Source organism: Mustelus asterias, chromosome 18, assembly GCF_964213995.1.
Source record: "Mustelus asterias chromosome 18, sMusAst1.hap1.1, whole genome shotgun sequence".
Taxonomy (NCBI): domain Eukaryota; kingdom Metazoa; phylum Chordata; class Chondrichthyes; order Carcharhiniformes; family Triakidae; genus Mustelus; species Mustelus asterias.
The window spans coordinates 31,735,076-31,756,239 of NC_135818.1; the positions used below are offsets into that span (position 1 = coordinate 31,735,076).

Sequence of the window (21,164 nt, forward strand, 5' to 3'; positions counted from 1 at the left end):
TAGTGCAAGTGAGGCTCGGAACAGGGAGATTCTACAGTTGAACGCGTGGCTAAAGGACTGGTGCAAGAGGGAGGGTTTTAAATACATAGATAACTGGGAAATCTTCAAGTCAGGATGGCAACTGTACAGAAAGGATGGGTTACACCTTAACTGGAAGGGACCAAATATCCTGGCTGGGAGTTTTGCTAGAGTGTTTCGGCAGGATTTAAACTAGTGTGGCAGGGGGGTGGGGAACAAAACAGGAGGTCAGTAAATACTGAGGCTGGAGTTGAGCTTGGGGCCAGGGCAAGGCTAGCTAAGAAGAGGAGCACTCTGGAGGAGGAGGACCTGACTGGGCCTGGAGGTCTGGAGTGCATCTGCTTCAATGCGAGGAGTGTAATGGGTAAAACAGACGAACTTAGGGCCTTAATGCTTATGCGGAATTTGGATGTGGTTGCGGTGACGGAAACTTGGTTAAAAGAAGGACAGGACTGGCAGCTGAATATTCCGGGGTATAAGTGTTTTAGGCGAGACAGAGGAGGGGCTAAAAAAGGTGGGGGAGTAGCGATATTAGTTAAGGAGCATATTACCGCGGTGCAGAGGGTAGACAACTTAGAGGGGTCATGTACTGAGTCGCTGTGGGTGGAACTCAGAAACAGGAAGGGTGCAGTCACTATGCTGGGGGTGTACTACAGACCACCCAACAGCCCACGGGAAGTGGAGGAAAGGATATGTCAGGAGATTCTGGATAGGTGCAGAAAACATAGGGTTGTTGTAGTGGGGGACTTTAATTTCCCTGGCACAGACTGGAAAGTGCTTAGAGCTGGGGGACCGGACGGGGAGGAATTTGTAAAATGCGTACTGGAAGGTTCTTTGGAACAGTATGTAGATAGCCCGACTAGAGAGGGGGCTATACTGGACCTAGTTCTGGGAAATGAGCCCGGTCAGGTCGTCAAAGTTTCGGTAGGGGAACATGTGGCAAATAGTGACCACAACTCTGTTAACTTTAGGATAGTAATGGGCAAGGATGAGTGCTGTCCTACGGGCAGGGTGCTAAATTGGGGGAAGGCTGACTATAGCCGGATTAGGCAGGAATTGGTGGATGTTGATTGGGAGAGGATGTTCGAGGGTAAGTCCGCGTCTGGCATGTGGGAGTCTTTCAAGGAACTATTGATAAGGCTGCAGGATAGGCATGTGCCTGTAAAAAGGAAAGATAGGAAAGGTAAGATTCGAGAGCTGTGGATAGCCAGGGAAATTGAGGATCTGATTAAAATGAAAAGGGAGGCGTACGTTAAGTCCAGGCAACTGAAAACAGATGGAGCTCTGGAGGAATACAGAGAGAGTAGGAAAGAACTCAAACGGGGAGTTAGAAGGGCAAAAAGAGGTCACGAGATGTTCTTGGCAGGCAGGATTAAGGAGAATCCTAAGGCATTCTATTCATACGTTAGGAACAAAAGAGTTGTCAGGGAGAAAATCGGACCTCTCAGGGACAAAGGAGGGGAATTATGCTTAGAACCCAAGGGAATAGGGGAGATCCTAAATGAATACTTTGCATCGGTATTCACGAAGGAGAGGGGCGTGTTAACCGGGAGTGTCTCGGAGGGAGGTGTTGACCCGTTAGAGAAAATCTCCATTACAAGAGAGGAAGTGTTAGGTTTTTTAGGGAACATTAAAACTGACAAAGCCCCAGGGCCTGATGGCATCTATCCTCGACTGCTCAGGGAGACGAGAGATGAAATTGCTGGGCCTCTGACGGAAATCTTTGTCGCTTCTTTGGACACGGGTGAGGTCCCTGAGGATTGGAGGATAGCGAATGTGGTCCCGTTGTTTAAGAAGGGTAGCAGGGATAACCCAGGAAATTATAGGCCGGTGAGCTTGACGTCCGTGGTAGGGAAGTTGTTGGAGAGGATTCTTAGAGACAGGATGTATGTGCATTTAGAACGGAACAATCTCATTAGTGACAGACAGCATGGTTTTGTAAGAGGGAGGTCGTGCCTTACAAATTTGGTGGAGTTTTTTGAGGAAGTGACAAAAACGGTTGATGAAGGAAGGGCCGTGGATGTCGTCTATATGGATTTCAGTAAGGCATTTGACAAAGTCCCACATGGCAGGTTAGTTAAGAAGGTTAAGGCTCATGGGATACAAGGGGAAGTGGCTAGATGGGTGGAGAACTGACTTGGCCATAGGAGACAGAGGGTAGTGGTCGAAGGGTCTTTTTCCGGCTGGAGGTCTGTGACCAGTGGTGTTCCGCAGGGCTCTGTACTGGGACCTCTGCTATTTGTGATATATATAAATGATTTGGAAGAAGGTGTAACTGGTGTAATCAGCAAGTTTGCGGATGACATGAAGATGGCTGGAATTGCGGATAGCGAAGAGCATTGTCGGGCAATACAGCAGGATATAGATAGGCTGGAAAATTGGGCAGAGAGGTGGCAGACGGAGTTTAATCCGGATAAATGCGAAGTGATGCATTTTGGAAGAAATAATGTAGGGAGGAGTTATACAATAAATGGCAGAGTCATCAGAAGTATAGAAACACAGAGGGACCTAGGTGTGCAAGTCCACAAATCCTTGAAGGTGGCAACACAGGTGGAGAAGGTGGTGAAGAAGGCATATGGTATGCTTGCCTTTATAGGACGGGGTATAGAGTATAAAAGCTGGAGTCTGATGATGCAGCTGTATAGAACGCTGGTTAGGCCACATTTGGAGTACTGCGTCCAGTTCTGGTCGCCGCACTACCAGAAGGACGTGGAGGCATTGGAGAGAGTGCAGAGAAGGTATACCAGGATGTTGCCTGGTAAGGAGGGTCTTAGCTATGAGGAGAGATTGGGTAGACTGGGGTTGTTTCCTTGGAAAGACGGAGAATGAGGGGAGATCTAATAGAGGTATACAAGATCATGAAGGGTATAGATAGGGTGAACAGTGGGAAGCTTTTTCCCAGGTCGGAGGTGACGATCACGAGGGGTCACGGGCTCAAGCTGAGAGGGGCGAAGTATAACTCAGACATCAGAGGGACGTTTTTTACACAGAGGGTGGTGGGGGCCTGGAATGCGCTGCCAAGTAAGGTGGTGGAGGCAGGCACGCTGACATCGTTTTAGACTTACCTGGATAGTCACATGAGCAGCCTGGGAATGGAGGGATACAAACGATTGGTCTAGTTGGACCAAGGAGCGGCACAGGCTTGGAGGGCCGAAGGGCCTGTTTCCTGTGCTGTACTGTTCTTAAATGCGAGGTGATTCATTTTGGTAGGACTAATTTAAATGTGGATTACAGTGTCAAAGGTAGGGTTCTGAAGACTGTGGAGGAACAGAGAGATCTTGGGGTTCATATCCATAGATCTCTGACGGTTGCCACTCAAGTGGATAGAGCCGTGAAGAAGGCCTGTAGTGTGTTGGCATTCATTAACAGGGGGTTTGAGTTTAAGAGCCGTGGGGTTATGCTGCAACTGTACAGGACCTTGGTGAGACCACATTTGGAATATTGTGTGCAGTTCTGGTCACCTCACTACAAGAAGGATGTGGAGACACTGGAAAGAGTGCAAAGGAGATTTACCAGGATGCTGCCTGGTTTGGAGGGTAGGTCTTATGAGGAAAGGTTGAGGGAACTTGGGCTTTTCTCTTTGGAGCGGAGGAGGTTGAGAGGAGACTTGATAGAGGTTTATAAGATGATGAGGGGGACAGATAGAGTGAACGTTCAAAGACTATTTCCTCGGGTGAATGGAGTGGTAACTCGGGGGCATAACTATGGGGTTCATGGTGGGAGATATAGGAAGGATGTCCGAGGTAGGTTTTTTACTCAGAGAGTGGTTGGGGTGTGGAATGGACTGCCTGCAGTGATAGTGGAGTCAGAAACTTTAGGAACATTTAAGAAGCTATTGGATCGGCACGTGGAGTACTTCGGGATGATAGGGAGGAAATAGCTTGATCTGGGTTTCGGACAAAGCTCGGCACAACATCGTGGGCCGAAGGGCTTGTTCTGTGCTGTACTGTTCTATGTTCTGTTCTATTAACCCCAAGGTCCCTCTAGTCCTCCATACTACCCAGCATCCTACCATTCATTGTGTAGTTCCTTGCCTTTTTAGTCCTCCCAAAATAGAACCATAGAATCCCTACAGTGCAGAAGGAAGTCATTTAGCCCATTGAGTCTGCACCAACTCTCCAAGTATCTTACCCAGTCCACCATAGCTAATACAGCTAACTACACATCTTTGGACTATGAGAAGAAACCGGAGCATGTGGAGGAAATCCACGCAGACTTGGGGAGAATGTGCAAACACCAAATTGTCACTCAAGGTCTGAATTGATCCCGGGGTCCCTGGCGCTGTGTGGCAGCAGTGCCAGCCACTGTGCTGCCCCCATCACCTCACACTTTTGAGCATTAAATTCCATTTGTCTCTGTTCTGCCCATCTGATCAGCGTCCTGTAATCTCCTCGCTGTTCACCACACCAATATTTGTGTGATCTGTGAACTTACTGATCATATCCCCCGCCCACCCCACATTCACGTCTTGATCATGTACACTACAAACAGCACTGATCCCTATGGTATCCCACTGGTCACAGGTTTCTAGTCACAAAAACAACTTTCAACCATCATCTTCTGTCACTAAGCCAATTTTGGATCCAATTGGTTAAATTGTCCTGGGCTTCTGGATTCTTGCTCAGTTTCCCATGTAGGACCTTGTCAAAAGCCTTACTGAAGTCCATGTAGACTATATCAACTGCATGACCATCATCTCCATGCCCAGTTCCCACCTCAAAAAAATCAATCAAATTTGTTGGATGTGGTCTCCTCCTGACAAAGCTATACTGAGTATCCTTAATTTATCCCTGCCACTCCAAGTGGAGATTAATTCTGTCACTCAGACTTTTTTCCAATAATTTCTTGACCACTGATGTTAGACTCACTGGCCTGTAATTAACTGCTTTTCCCTGTTTCCCTTCTAGAATAATGGGACCACATTAGCAATCCTCCAGACCTTTGACATTTCACCTGTGGTCAGAAAGGATTTGAAAATGATCATTGGAGCCCCTGCAATGTCCTCCCTTGCCTCACTCAGCAGTCTAGGATACATCTCATCTTGGCCTGAGGACTTATCCACTTCTAAGCCCGCTAAAACCACTTACGCTAATTCCCTCGCAATGTTAATCTGTTCAATTATATCAGAATCCCCCTCCCTGCATTCTATACCTACATCATCCTTCTCCATAGAGAACACAGATGCAAAATGCTCAATTCAATATCTCACATATGTCTTTCGGTTTGACACACAGATTCCCGCTTTGGTCCCTAATGGGTCCAACTCTTTCCCTGGTTACTCTCTTGCCTTTAATATACTTATAAAACACCTTGGGATTTCCCTTTATTTTGCCTGGCAGTGTTTTTCATGACCCCTCTTCACTCTCCTAATTTCTCTTTTAACTGCCCCGCTGCACTTTCTATTCTCTTTTCGTGCTTCCACTCGTTTGAATCCCCTGTATCTACCCTTTTTTCCCTCATTCAGTCTTTCTCAGCACTAGACTTTCTGCCCAGTTAATGCAGGTAATCTCCTTTTATTTTATTTAATTTTTGTCTTTCCCCAGTCGAGGGCTCTTATCTTTGACTCATCATTATCCTTCTCTGATGTTGTTTTCTTGTTATTCTCTTAGTTTGTTATTTACCCGCATTAACTGTCAGCTATTTAGGAGGGTTTGCTTGGGATTGAACTTTCTTAACAAATAAAATTCTGCTTTGTCACCATCTTAATATTTTTTAACTCTTAATGCAATTGTTCCCTCCATTTGTAGTATCAGGCACTGAGTGCTGGAGTGTTCTTCTTCAAATGCACTATCTGCAGTAATAAAGATGAATTCCAGAAGGAGATGTTACGAATGGGGATCCATATTCCAGAAAAGTATGTGTGCATTTATCAATAAAAGCTCATCCCACTTCGGTTTGTTAAATACATTGGTAAAACTTTAAAAAATATTAATTGTGGCCCTTATTTTGCTTTTCTGTTATTGGTGGAGAACTGGCTGAGAACAATATTGTACATGGTCACTGTATTAGTCCTGGGACCCCGATTTGTTGCCATAACTTTAACCTCGCTCTGCATCAGAAATTTCTCTCAGCCATTTCCCCTGTGTTTATGAAGTCATATTGGTCTTGGAATGTTAACTGTTTTTCTCGCCACAGGTGCTACCCGACTTGCTGAGTTTTTCCAGCACTTTCTGCTTCTACTTCAGTGCTTGCTGTTTTTATCATATGAAAACACAGAACCCACTGATGAAAATACTGCCGTGGTTTTGAAGATAGATGGTGTTGAATATATTGTATAAAGCCCCAGAATATGCATAAAACTACAAGTTTAAAATGACCAAAATTTAATGAGAAAATGTAATATTTTGCAGACATTGATGAGTCACTGGAGATATCTTCCCCTCACTCACGCAGTGATACTTGATATTCTTTTGATATCGAATTCACCTCTTTTTGAACAGGGATGCATCCTGGGAACTTGAAGAGAATGCATTTCAGGAACTATTACACCGTTACCAGCGATGTGATGCAAGAAGGTGCCTCTGTAAAAGTGGAAGAGAATATGCTGAACCTGACAGGTAACAGTTCATTTTCACAAGAAAACTGCTGTGTTAACAATGTGAAATTAAGTTAATCTGTTATATATGAATTCTTCAAAGGTAATGCACTGGATTTTAGGAAAAAAGTAGTATTCCATCTTTGGTTAACATTTTGAATTTAACTGACAAATCTTTCAAAGTATACACTAAAATCAAACTTATGTAGGGCATAAAAGCTCTTTTCGATGCTGTCTTGTAGTTAACTGATCTCAGTTACTGTTGTAGCAGTAATAGAATATTTTTTGCGAACAACCAGTGTAATTTCCTGTTTGTAAAATTAAGATGCACCAGAGAAAATACAGAGGAGATTTATAAGAATTTTTCTTGAAATTGAGAATTTTAGCTGTGGGGAAAGATTTGATTGGCTGGGGTTTTTTTTTGATGTGGAGATGCCGGCGTTGGACTGGGGTAAGCACAGTAAGAAGTCTCACAACACCAGGTTAAAGTCCAACAGGTTTATTTGGTAGCAAATACCATAAGATTTCGGAGCAATGCTCCTTCGTCAGATGGAGTGGTCTCTGTTCTCAAACAAGGCACAGACACAGAAATCAAATTACAGAATACTGATTAGAATGTAAATCTCTACAGCCAGCCAGGTCTTAAATGTACAGACAATGTGGGTGGAGGGAGCATTCAACACAGGTTAAAGAGATGTGTATTGTCTCCAGACAGTACAGCTTGTGAAATTGTCATTGTCATCAAACCAGCAGACAAAGGAGGGGCCATCGTTATACTGAACAGAAACCAGGCAGATGTTGGGTTGCGTTTGAGACCAGTTACTTGTGTCCACTGATTCCTATTTATTTGTCCAGGTGGAATTTGCGTTGGAAGTCCTGTGTGGGAGGGTTCTTCCGGATCAGCCTTCTGGATGGGAGTTGTGCCTTGGGTGGGCTGAAAAAATCAGCATCAAGTGGCAGGTGGGGGGCCATTGCAAACTTTTCTACCATTTTGTGGGCTGTTGCAAGTTGGCAGATATGTAGGGGAATGATGTTTAGTCATAGAGTCGTAGAGGTTTACAGCAGGGAAACAGGCCCTTCGGCCCAACTTGTCCATGCCACCTTTTTTTTTTAACCCCTAATTTAGTCCAAGTTGCCCGCATTTGGCCCATATCCCTCTATATCCATCTTACCCATGTAACTGTCTAAATGCTTTTTAAAAGAAAAAATTGTATCCACCTCTACTATTACCTCTGGCAGCTTGTCCCAGACACTCACCACCCTCTGTGTGAAAAAATTGCCCCTCTGGGCCCTTTTGTATCTCTCCCCTCTCATCTTAAACTATGCCCTCTAGTTTTAGACTCCCCTATCTTTGGGAAAAGATATTGACTATCTAGCTGATCTATGCCCCTCATTATTTTATAGACCTCTATAAGGTCACCCCTCAGCCTTCTACGCTCCAGAGAAAAAAGTCCCAGTCTACCAAACCTCTCCTTCTAACTCAAACAATCAAGTCCTGGTAGCATCCTAGTAAATCTCTTCTGCACTCTTTCTAGTTTAATAATATCCTTTCTATAATAGGGTGACCAGAACTGTACCCAGTATTCCAAGTGTGGCCATACCAATGTCTTGTAAAACTTCAACAAGATGTCCCAACTCCTGTATTCAATGTTCTGACCAATGAAACCAAGCATGCTGAATGCCTTTTTCACCACTCTGTCCACGTGTGACTCCATTTTCAAGGAGCTATAAACCTGTACCCCTAGATTCTTTTGTTCTGTAACTCTCCCCAACGCCCTACCATGAACTGAGTAAGTCCTGCCCTGGTTCAATGTACCAAAATGCATCACCTCGCATTTATCTAAATTAAACCCCATCTGCCATTCGTCAGCCCACTGGCCCAATTGATCAAGATCCCGTTGCAATCCGAGATAACCTTCTTCACTGTCCACTGTGCCACCAATCTTGGTGTGATCTGCGAACTTACTATGCCTCCTAGATTCTCATCCAAATCATTAATATAAATGACAAATAACAGTGGACTCAGCATCAATCCCTGAGGCACACCGCTGGTCACAGGTCTCCTATACTCTTCAAGGGATTCAGTTGATCCCAGCTGCTTATGCGTGTCATGTGCCTCCTCCTTCTTCTTGACCAGGGCCTCAATATCCCGAGTCATCCAGGGTTCCCCACTTCTGCCAGCCTTGCCCTTCACTCTCAGAGGAATGTGCTTACCCTGAATCCTGGTTAACACACTTTTGAAAGCCTACCACTTACCAGACATCCCTTTGCCTTCCCACAGACTCCCCCAGTTAACTGTTGAAAGTTCCTGCCTGATACCACCAAAATTGGCCTTGCCCCATTTCGAATTTTAACTTTTGGTCCAGACCTATCATTCTCCATAGCTATTTTAAAACTAATAGAATTATGGTCACTGGTCCCAAAGTGATCCCTCATAAACACTTCTGTCACCTGCCCTTCCTTATTTCCTCAGAGGAGGTCAAGATTTTCCCCCTCTCTAGTCGGGCCATCCACATACTGAATGAGAAATTCCTCCTGAATACACTCGAGAAATTCCTCCTGAATACACTCAACAAATTTCTCTCCATCCAACCCTCTAATACTATGGCTGTCCCAGTCAATGTTGGGAAAATTAAAATCCCCCACTATTACCACCCTATTTTTCTTGGAGCTATCTGTAATCTCCTTACATATTTGCTCCTCAATTTCCCGCCGACTATTTGGGGGCCTATAGTTACAACCCTATCAAAGTGATTTCCCCCTTCTTATTTCTCAGTTCTACCCATTTTGACTCAAGTCTCCAGTTTGAAAAACAATCCTCTATAATCACCCTCTGTCTTCTGTCATCAATTAAGAAGTCTCACAACACCAGGTTAAAGTCCAACAGGTTTATTTGGTAGCAAAAGCCACAAGCTTTCGGAGTGCTGCCCCTTCGTCAGGTGAGTGGGAGTTCTATTCACAAACAGGGCATATAAAGACACAAACTCAATTTACAAAATAATGGTTGGAATGCGAGTCTTTATAGGTAATCAAGTCTTAAAGGTACAGACAATATGAGTGGAGAGAGCGTTAAGCACAGGTACTTATAGCACTTGTGCTTAACGCTCTCTCCACTCACATTGTCTGTACCTTTAAGACTTGATTACCTGTAAAGTCTCGCATTCCAATCATTATTTTGTAAATTGAGTTTGTGTCTTTATATGCTCTGTTTGTGAATAGAACTCCCACTCACCTGACGAAGGGGCAGCACTCTGAAAGCTAGTGGCTTTTGCTACCAAATAAACCTGTTGGGACTTTAACCTGGTGTTGTGAGACTCCTTACTGTGTTTACCCCAGTCCAACGCTGGCACCTCCACATTCTGTCATCAAGCCAATTTTGTATCCATTTAGCGACCTCTCTCTGGATCCCGTGAGATTTAACCTTATGCAACAACCTACCATGCGGTATGTACCTTGTCAAAGGCCTTGCTAAAGTCCATGCAGACAACATCAACTGCACTGCCCTCATCTACCTTCTTGGTTACCCCTTCAAAAAACTCAATCAAATTTGTGAGACATGTGAGATTCTCATACAGGGTCCCATTGCCTAATACGATGGGACGGCCAGTTGTGTTGGCCTTGTGTATCTTCGGGAGGCAATAGAGATCTCCAACGTGGGGAGTAAGTGGGATGAGAGCACGGAGGGTGCTCTGAAGGTCCGGGTCAAAGGTCTTGATCAGTCTGTTGAGTTGGTGGGTGTGTTCATTGGTCGGATCTGCGGGTAACTGTCTGTAGTGCTCCTGGTTGTTCAGTTGTCGGTACACGTCTTTGCAGTAATCTGTTCTGTTCTGTATGACGGTGCCCCCTCCTTTGTCTGCTGGTTTGATGACAATGTTGCGGTTCGTCTTGAGAGCATGGATGGCATTGCATTGTGCTTGGGTGATGTTTGGGGTTATCTTGTGAGTGCGGCTGATGAATCTGGCATTGACCCATCTCCTGATGGCTTGGGCATACATGTTGAGTCGAGAGCAGTGGCCTTCCGGAAGAGTCCAATTCAACTCGTTCCCCTGCGGTTGTTGCACCGCAGATCTCTCTGTTGGCTGTTCTGGTTCATTGGCTGCCTCATTGATTAGTCTTTGGCCTCTTGGGGTTTGTGGAAGAACTCCTGGAGCCTCATTTGCCTGATTAGTTTCTCTGTGTCCGCTGCGAGACCAATGGGGTCCATTTTGGTGGTGGGGCAGAAATTGAGCCCTCGCCTGAGAACTTCAATTTCGTCTGGCTGAAGGGTGTAGTCCGACAAGTTGACAATGGACTTCCCTGCAGTGGTACTGTTTTCTACTGTGGTACCGGGGGAGGCTTGGTTGCTGCTGGTAGTGATGTCGAGTTTCTTGTTCTTGGTGTGCATGTGGATGGCGTAGTTCGGTTGTCTCATCTGCTTGGCAGTGTTTAGCAGCTGGTCTCTGTCCTGAGCACAAGTTGAGAATATGGACTCTATCTTGGTTTCAAGGTTGCGGCGTCTGCTGTAGAGCTGGTGTATGAGGTGTGTGAAAGAGTCGTGAAGAAAGCATGTGGCATGCTTGCCTTCATCAGATGGGGCATCGAGTATAAAAGTTGGCAAATTATATTACAGGTGTATAAAATGTTGGTTCGGCCACATTTGGAATACTGTATCCAATTCTGGTCAGCACACGACCGGAAGGACGTGGAGGATTTGGAAGGAGTGTGTGTAAACCCTTTAGAACAAGTCATCATTACGAGGGAGGAAGTGTTGAATTAATAAGCATTAAGGGAAACAAGTCCCCAGGGCCAGATGGCATCTATCCAGATTACTGAGGGAGACAAGAGATGAAATTGCTGGGCCTCTTACAGAAATCTTTGTTTCTTCGTTGGCCACTGATGAGGTACCAGAGGATTGGAGGACAGCCAATGTTGTCCTGTTATTTAAGAAGGGTAGCAAGGATAATCCACTTAATTATAGGCCAGTGAGCTTGACGTCAGTAATAGTAATAGTGAAACTGTTGGAGAATATTCTCAGGAATAGGATCTATACACATTTGGAACTGAATGGTCTTGTAGCAACAGATAGCATGATTTTGTACATGGGAGGTCATGTCTCACTAATTTAATTGAGTTTTTTGAGGAGGTGACAAAAATGATTGACCAAAAGGTTTACCAGGATGTTGCCTGATATGGAAGGTATTAGCTATGTGGAGAGATTGAATAAACTGGATTGTTCTCTTTGGAAAGACGGAGGCTGAGGGGCTCCCTGAAAGAAGTTTATAAAATTATGAGAAGTATAGATAGGGTGAACAGTTGGAACAGATGTCTTCTTGTAGCATCACTTTGACTTCCTTCAGAACCTGCGCTGCTTTTAGAGGATTAAGCCAATAGGGGTGTTGTTTTATTGGAACAGCATTCTCTACGTCAACCTTATGTACTGTGGCATTAGTCCTCCCCATTCTGTTTCTACAGGGATCCTCAAAGCACTGCAGCAAGTTTTTCAATTCAGTTCTCTGTTCTTGGGACAGATAGCTCACTACCCTATTGTATTCCTTAAGTACTTTTTGATTATTCAATTTATTCTGAGGCACATCAAAATCCAAATGATCTGGATTTGATTCCTCACTCTGACTGGCGATAACTAATACCTGTTTCTCCGGTTCCCTTTCCCTGTCATAGTACTCTTTCAACATGTTCACATGACATACCCTATAATTTTTTTTCCTATCTGGCATCTTTACCAGATACTTCACCTGACTTCATTTCTTCTCAATCTGATAGGGACCACGAAATCTTGTTTTGAAAGGATCTCCTATCACTGGTAATAGCACCAATACTTTATCCTCACAGGCAAACGTATGAATTTTACATTTCTTATCATTGCTTCTTGCTTCATTAGGTGCTGTGCCACTTTCAAATGTTGTCTAGCAAATTCACTCACTCTGTTTCACTAAAAGGCCCTCTTACTTGGTGTCCGAATATCAATTGAAATGGATTCATTTGGAGCATCTCTAATAGCAAATAATATGAATGGGATATCTTTATCCCAATGACTTGGGTAATCCTGGCAATAAGCCCTCAACATGGTGTTTAGGGTCTGATGCCACTTTTCCAATGCTCCCTGCGATTCACGATGCTAGCACTGGATATGAAGTGTCTGATGCCTAAGCTATCCCTTAAATAACTAACTCCTTAAATACTTTGGCAGTAAAATTGGACCTTTGCTCTGACAATCTCCCTGGGTAATCCATAATGTGTAAAGAAAGCAAGTAACTCCTCCACAACCTTTTTTGCCTTGGCATTCAGTAATGGAATTGTTTCTGGAAACCTGGTAGACACATGCATTAGGATTAGTAAGTACTGGTTCCCATTTTTGGTTTTCGGGAGACGACCTACACAATCAATTATAATTCATGTAAAAAGTTCTTCAACTGTGGATATTGGCGTCAAAAGCATTGGTTTTATCACTGCCTGTGGCTTTCCTACCATCTGACACGCATGACAGGTACGGCAAAATTCACCCACATCTTTATGTAATCCAGGCCAATCAAAATGCTTCTGTATTTTGGCGTGAGTCTTCCTCACTCCTAGGTGACCTCCTACAGGTGATTTGTGTGCTACTCGCAATACTGTATTCCACCGGCAACACGATCTGGTGAACTTCTGCCCATTTCTCATCTGCACTAACCTGCCAAGCTCTCCATTTCCACCTTAAGATTTTATTCTTAAGGTAATAGTATTCTGGAATACACTCTAATTTCTTTTCCGTGTAGGCTTGATGATATAAATCTTTTATCGTCTCATCTTTTTGTGGTAACTCTATTAATCTTTCAGAACTAAACACTTCTGCCTGATCCTCTACCTGCTTAGGTTTTTCCTTTACCATCTCATCAAACAGGGTGTCAGCTAACTGGACCTCAACACCTTCATCTTTCTCTTTTGTTCTCCCTTCCTGTTTTAACTTATGGCTGTGGGATCTCGTCACCACACAGTCTGGAAAAATTTCAGGGTATTTTTCTTTTAGCTCCTCAGTTCCCTGCTTTTCTTTTGGCTTTTCCGCTACAATGGGCATCACTCCCACCTGTGCTTTAGCTATATCATTTCCAAGGATAAGCTGTATTCCTGGAATAGCCAAGTTTTCTATCACTCCCTTTATCACGTCCACAGTCTTGATTGGATTTTCCAGCCTTATTTTACATAGGGGAACACTACTCCTTTCTTCATTTATTCCACAGATTACCATTCTCTTGGGCAATATTTCAGAAGGTGTGCAAATATTTTCATCTCTTACTATTAGAGACATACTAGCTCCCGTATCTCTCAATATTTTAACTTCTTTACTTACTCCCCCTGTTCTACCTGAGTAAATCTTACCCACACAGGTGAAGTCTTTGAAAAGATTGGGCACTATCTTACTATTCAGCCCGTGCCGAGGCTGTGCACTCTCCTTCAGCTCCTCGACTTCTTTTGAGATTCCCTTCACTGCCTTAACTAATCCCACTGGTTGAGCCTCTTTTACTACATCCTTTTCCCCAGTGCCTTTCTTAAGGCACCAGCACTGTTACTTTGTGTGTCCCATCTTATTACAGTGAAAGCACCTGAGGTCTTTCACCTTTTTTCTCTCCTCTTGGGTTTACATAGAAACATAGAAAACTACAGCACAAAACAGGCCCTTCGGCCCCACAAGTTGTGCCGAACATATCCCTACCTTTTAGGCCTACCTATAACCCTCCATCCTATTAAGTCCCATGTATTCATCCAGGAGGCTCTTAAAAGACCCTATTGAGTTTGCCTCCACCACCACTGACGGCAGCCGATTCCACTCGCCCACCACCCTCTGTGTGAAAAACTTCCCCCTAACATTTCCCCTGTACCTACCCCCCAGCACCTTAAACCTGTGTCCTCTCGTAGCAGCCATTTCCACCCTGGGAAAAAGCCTCTGAGAGTCCACCCGATCTATGCCTCTCAACATCTTATATACCTCTATTAGGTCTCCTCTCATCCTACGTCTCTCCAAGGAGAAAAGACCGAGCTCCCTCACCCTATCCTCATAAGGCATGCCACTCAATCCAGGCAACATCCTTGTAAATCTCCTCTGCACCCTTTCAATCTTTTCCACATCCTTCCTGTAATGAGGCGACCAGAACTGAGCACAGTACTTCAAGTGGGGTCTGACGAGGGTCTTATATAGCTGCATCATTATCCCCGGACTCCTAAACTCAATCCCTCGATTGATAAAGGCCAGCACAACTTACGTCTTCTTAACCACCTCCTCTACCTGCGGGGCCGATTTTAGAGTCCTACGGACCCGGACCCCAAGGTCCTTCTGATCCTCTACCGTACTAAGAGTCTTTCCCTTTATATTGTACTCCTTCATCCCATTCGACCTACCAAAACGGAGCACGACGCATTTATCTGGGTTGAAGTCCATCTGCCACTTCTCCGCCCAGTCTTGCATCCTATCTATGTCCCTCTGTAACTTCTGACATCCCTCCAGACTATCCACAACCCCACCAACCTTTGTGTCGTCAGCAAACTTACCAACTCATCCCTCCACTTCCTCATCCAGGTCATTTATGAAAATGACAAACAGCAAGGGTCCCAGAACAGATCCCTGGGGCACACCACTGGTGACTGACCTCCTTGGAAAAAGACCCATTTATACACACACTCTGCCTCCTTTGGGCAAACCAGTTCTGGATCCATAGGGCAGCAGCCCCTTGGATCCCATGCCCTCTCACTTTTTCTAGAAGCCTTATCGAACGCTTTGCTAAAATCCATATAAACCACATCTACTGCTTTCCCTTCGTCAATGTGTTAAGTCACATTTTCGAAGAAATCCACCAGGCCAGTAAGGCACAATCTGCCTTTGACAAAGCCATGCTGAGTATTCTTGTGCATACTAAACCTCTCTAAATGCTCATAAATCTTGTCCCTCAGGATCTTCTCCATCAGCTGACCAACCACTGAGGTTAGACTCACCGGTCGGTAATTTCCTGGGCTATCCCTATTCCCCTTCTTGAAAATAGGAACCACATCCACAATCCTCCAATCCTCCGGCACCTCTCCCATCTCCATCGACGACGCAAAAATCATCGCCAGAGGCTCTGCAATCTCTTCCCTCGCCTCCCACAGTAACCTGGGGTACATCCCATCAGGACCCGGCAACTTATCTATCTTGATACCATTCAAAGATTCCAGCACAACCTCTTTGTTAAAGTCCACATACTCAATCTTTTCAGTCCACAGCAAGCCCACAGTACATCCACCCATGTCCTTCTCCTCTGTGAAAACCGAGGCAAAATACTCATTAAGCACCCCTGCCATTTCTACTGGTTCCGTACAGATTTTCCCGCCTTCACCTTTTATAGGCCCTATTCCTTCACGTCTCATCCTTTTACTCTTCACATATTTATAGAACGCCTTAGGGTTTTCCCTAATTCTACTCGCCAAGGCCTTCTCATGACCCCTTCTGGCTCTCCTAATTTCCTTCTTTAGTCCCTTCCTACAAGCCGTATACTCATCTAGATCTCTATCTTCGCCAAGCTCTCTGAACCTTTTGTACGCTTTCCTTTTCTTCTCGACTAGGTCCCGCACAACTTTCGTGCACCACGGTTCCTTTAACCTACCAACTCCTCCCTGTCTGCTCGGAACATTGTCCTTTAGAACCCTAGACATACATTCCTTGAAAAACTGCCACCTCTCTTCAGTAGATTTCCCCGAGAATACCTCCTTCCAATTTACTCCTCTAATTTGCTGCCTTATGTCTTCATATTTCCCCTTACTCCATATAAACGCTTTCCTAGCTTGCCTGATCCACTCTTTTTCCAATGCAAGCGTAAAGGAGATAGAGTTATGATCGCTATCCCCAAGATGCTCTCCCACTGAGAGATCTGACACCTGTCCAGGCTCATTGGTCAGTATCAGATCAAGTACAGCCTCTCCTCTTGTAGGCTTGTCCATATGCTGTGTCAGGAAACCCTCCTGAACACACCTAACGAACTCCTACCCATCCAATCCCCTTACCCTAGGGATATTCCAATCTATGTTTGGGAAATTAAAGTCTCCCATCACAACAACTCTGCTATTATTGCAACTCTCCAGGATCTGTTTCCCTATCTGCTCCTCCACCTCCCTGTCACTATTGGGCGGCCTATAGAAAACTCCCAGCAAAGTGATCGACCCCTTCCCACTCCGAACTTCCACCCACAGAGAGTCTGTGGACAATCCCTCCACAGCATACACCTTCTCTACAGCTGTGACACTATCCCTGATCAGCAGTGCCACTCCACCCCCTCTCTTGCCTCCCTCCCTGTCCTTCCTGAAACATCTGAATCCCGGCACCTGTAGAACAAAGAACAATACAGCACAGGAACAGGCCTTTCGGCCCTCCAAGCCCGTGCCACTCCCTGGTCCAAACTATATCATTCTTTTATATCCCTCCATTCCCACTCCGTTCATATCGCTATCGAGATAAGTCTTAAACGTTCCCAGTGTGTCCGCCTCCACTACCTTGCCTGGCAGCGCATTCCAGGCCCCCACCACCCTTTGTGTAAAATATGTCCTTCTGATATCTGTGCTAAACTTCCCCCCCCTTCACCTTGAACCTATGACCCCTCGTGAATGTCACCACCGACCTGGGGAAAAGCTTCCCACCATTCACCCTATCTATGCCTTTCATAATTTTATACACCTCTATTAAGTCTCCCCTCATCCTCCGTCTTTCCAGGGAGAACAACCCCAGTTTACCCAATCTCTCCTCATAACTAAGCCCCTCCATACCAGGCAACATCCTGGTAAACCTCCTCTGTACTCTCTCCAAAGCCTCCACGTCCTTCTGGTAGTGTGGCGACCAGAACTGGACGCAGTATTCCAAATGCGGCCGAACCAACGTTCTATACATCTGCAACATCAGACCCCAACTTTTATGCCCCGTCCTATAAAGGCAAGCATGCCATATGCCTTCTTCACCACCTTCTCCACCTGTGACGTCAGTTTCAAGGATCTGTGGACTTGCACACCCAGGTCCCTCTGCGTATCTACACCCTTTATGGTTCTGCCATTTATCGTATAGCTCCTCCCTACATTATTTCTACCAAAATGCATCACTTCGCATTTATCAGGATTGAACTCCATCTGCCATTTCTTTGCCCAAATTTCCAGCCTATCTATATCCTTCTGTAGCTTAGAAATCATAGAAATCATAGAAACCCTACAGTGCAGAAGGAGGCCATTCGGCCCATCGAGTCTGCACCGACCACAATCCCACCCAGGCCCTACCCCCACATATTTTACCCGCTAATCCCTCTAACCTACACATCCCAGGACTCTAAGGGGCAATTTTTTAACCTGGCCAATCAACCTAACCCGCACATCTTTGGACTGTGGGAGGAAACCGGAGCACCCGGAGGAAACCCACGCAGACACGAGGAGAATGTGCAAACTCCACACAGACAGCTTCTGACAATGCTCCTCACTACCTGCAAGTCCTGCCAATTTTGTGTCGTCCGCAAACTTACTGATCACTCCAGTTACACCTTCTTCCAGATCGTTTATATAAATCACAAACAGCAGAGGTCCCAATACAGAGCCCTGCGGAACACCACTAGTCACAGGCCTCCAGCCGGAAAAAGACCCTTCCACTACCACCCTCTGTCTTCTGTGACCAAGCCAGTTCTCCACCCATCTAGCCACCTCCCCCTTTATCCCATGAGATCCAACCTTTTTCACCAGCCTACCATGATGGACTTTGTCAAACGCTTTACTTAAGTCCATATAGACGACATCCACGGCCCTTCCCTCGTCAACCATTCTGGTCACTTCTTCAAAAAACTCCACCAGGTTAGTGAGGCATGGCCTCTCTCTCACAAAACCATGCTGACTATCGTTAATGAGTTTATTCCTTTCTAAATGCGCATACATCCTATCTCTAAGAATCTTCTCCAACAACTTCCCCACCACGGACGTCAAGCTCACCGGCCTATAATTACCCGGGTTATCCTTCCTCCCCTTCTTAAATAACCGGACCACATTAGCTATCCTCCAATCCTCTGGGACCTCACCTGCGTCCAGTGACGAGACAAAGATTTGCGTCAGAGGCCCTGCGATTTCATCTCTCGTCTCCCTGAGCAGCCTTGGATAGATTCCATCAGGCCCTGGGGATTTGTCAGTCTTTATATTCTCTAACAAACCTAACACTTCCTCCCTTGTAATGGAGATTTTCTCTAACGGTTCAACACTCCCCTCCGAGACACTCCCAGTCAACACATCCCTCTCCTTTGTGAATACCGACGCAAAGTATTCATTTAGGATCTCCCCTACTTCTTTGGGCTCCAAGCATAATTCCCCACTTTTGTCCCTGAGAGGTCCGATTTGTTCCCTGACAACCCTTTTGTTCCTAACGTATGAATAAAAATGCCTTGGGATTCTCCTTAATCCTGTCTGCCAAGGACATTTCGTGACCCCTTTTTGCCCTTCTAATTCCCCGTTTGAGTTCTTTCCTACTTTCTTTGTACTCCTCCAGAGCTCCCTCCCTTTTTAGCTGCCTGGACCTAACATACGCCTCTCTTTTCTTTTTGACCAGTCCCTCAATTTCCCTGGTTATCCACGGTTCTCGAATCCTATCCTTCCTATCCTTTTTTACAGGCACATGCCTGTCCTGTAGCCCTAACAACTGTTCCTTAAAAGACTCCCACATGCCAGATGTGGATTTACCCTCAAACAGCCTCTCCCAATCAACAGCTGCCAATTTCTGCCTAATCCCACTAAAGTTAGCCTTCCCCCAATCCAACACCTTACCCATGGGACACCACTCATCCTTTTCCATCACTATCCTAAAGCTAACAGAATTGTGGTCACTATTTGCCACATGTTCCCCAACCGAAACTTTGAAGACCTGACCGGGCTCATTCCCCAGTACTAGGTCCAGTATAGCCCCCTCTCTAGTCAGGCTATCTACATATTGTTCCAAAGAACCCTCCTGTACGCATTTTACAAATTCCTCCCCATTCAGAGTCCCAGCTCTCAGCGATTTCCAGTCTATACCAGGGAAATTGAAGTCTCCCACTACAACAACCCTATTTTTCCTGCACCTATCCAGTATCTCCTGACATATCCGTTCTTCCACTTCCCTTGGGCTGTTGGGGGGCCTGTAGTATACCCCCAACATAGTGACTGCGTTTCTAAGCTCCACCCAGAGTGACTCGTTACACGACCCCTCTGAATTGTCCTCCCTCTGCACCGCTGTAATATGCTCTCCAACTAATACTGCTACTCCCCCACCTCTTTTGGCCCCTCCTCTGTCTCGCCTAAAACACTTGTACCCCAGAATATTCAGCTGCCAGTCCTGTCCCTCTTTCAACCAAGTCTCTGTCACCGCAACCACATCCAAATTCCTCGTGAGCCTTAAGGCCCTCAGTTCGTCTGTCTTACCTGCTACGCTCCTTGCATTGAAGTATAAGCACTCCAGACCTCCAGGCCCAGTGAGGTCATCCTCCCCCAGAGTGCTCTTCTTCTTTGCCAGCCTTGTCCCAGCCCCAAGCTCGCCCCCAGCCTCTACACTTGTAGACCTAATATTTTGATCCAGTAGTATCCAGTCCTGTCCCTGAGACATCCAAGTCTCCGTAATGGCCACCACATCACACTTGCAGGCATTGATCCACGCTCTGAGCTCATCCCCTTTATTCACTATACTCCTGGCATTAAAGTAAACACATCTCAATCCTTTGGTCTGAGCTCTCTCCATCCTCCCTCTTGCACTGTCTATAACCCTTCTCTGTTTGCGAGCTAACTTCCTCGCTCCCAGTCACCTCGTCTCGATCCCCTCCTTTTTCACATATGATAAACTGTTCCCAGTGTGATCTATTTTTTGTTTTTCATTGAAGGATCTCCCTGTTTCCCAATTTCTATCCCTCACAGAATGAAATTGCTGTCGGAAGCCAGATTTCAATTTACGCACCAATGTGTATTCATTTGCCATCTCTGCAGATCTTTTCACTGTTTTAACTTTCTGTTCCTCAACATGAGTTCTTAACACTTCTGGACGTGAGTTCTTAAACTCCTCCAGCAGAATAATACCTCTTAAGAGCTTCATATGTCTTTTCTATCTTTAATGCTCTCATCCATCTATCACAATTGCTTTGTTTAATTCTTTCAAACGCGATATAAGTCTGACCTGGTTCCTTTCTTACATTTCTGAACTGTTGTCTATATGGTTCAGGTACCAATGTGTAGGCTCTGAAAATAGCCGCCTTCACCTCTTCATGGTTTCCTGACACCTCCTCTGACAGCACTACAAACACCTCAGTAGCCCTGCCTACCAACTTGATCTGAATTAACATTACCCACACCTCCTGGGTTGAAGTGTGTCTACTTCAATGCAAGGAGCATCCGGAACAAGGTAGATGAACTTGGGGCGTGGATTGGTACTTGGGACTACGATGTTGTGGCCATTACGGAGACGTGGGTAGAACAAGGACAGGAATGGTTGTTGGACGTTCCGGGGTATAGATGTTTCACTAAGTGTAGGGAAGCTGGTAAAAGAGGTGGAGGAGTGGCATTGTTAATCAAGGATAGTTTAACGGCTGCGGAAAGGCACTTCGAGGGGGATCTGCACACTGAGGTAATATGGGCT

At 45.4% G+C, this 21,164-nt stretch overlaps 1 protein-coding gene across 7 annotated transcripts in view; it reads left to right on the forward strand.

Annotated features, from left to right (window-relative positions):
• g2e3 (G2/M-phase specific E3 ubiquitin protein ligase) overlaps positions 1–21,164 on the forward strand; it is a 328,981-nt gene that overhangs the window by 185,086 nt on the left and 122,731 nt on the right. For all 7 annotated transcript variants that reach the window (XM_078233704.1, XM_078233706.1, XM_078233703.1 and 4 more), the window contains 2 exons: positions 5,766–5,872; positions 6,459–6,575. In XM_078233704.1, coding sequence (XP_078089830.1) covers positions 5,766–5,872; positions 6,459–6,575 — 224 coding nt within the window. The remainder of the gene's footprint in view (positions 1–5,765; positions 5,873–6,458; positions 6,576–21,164) is intronic.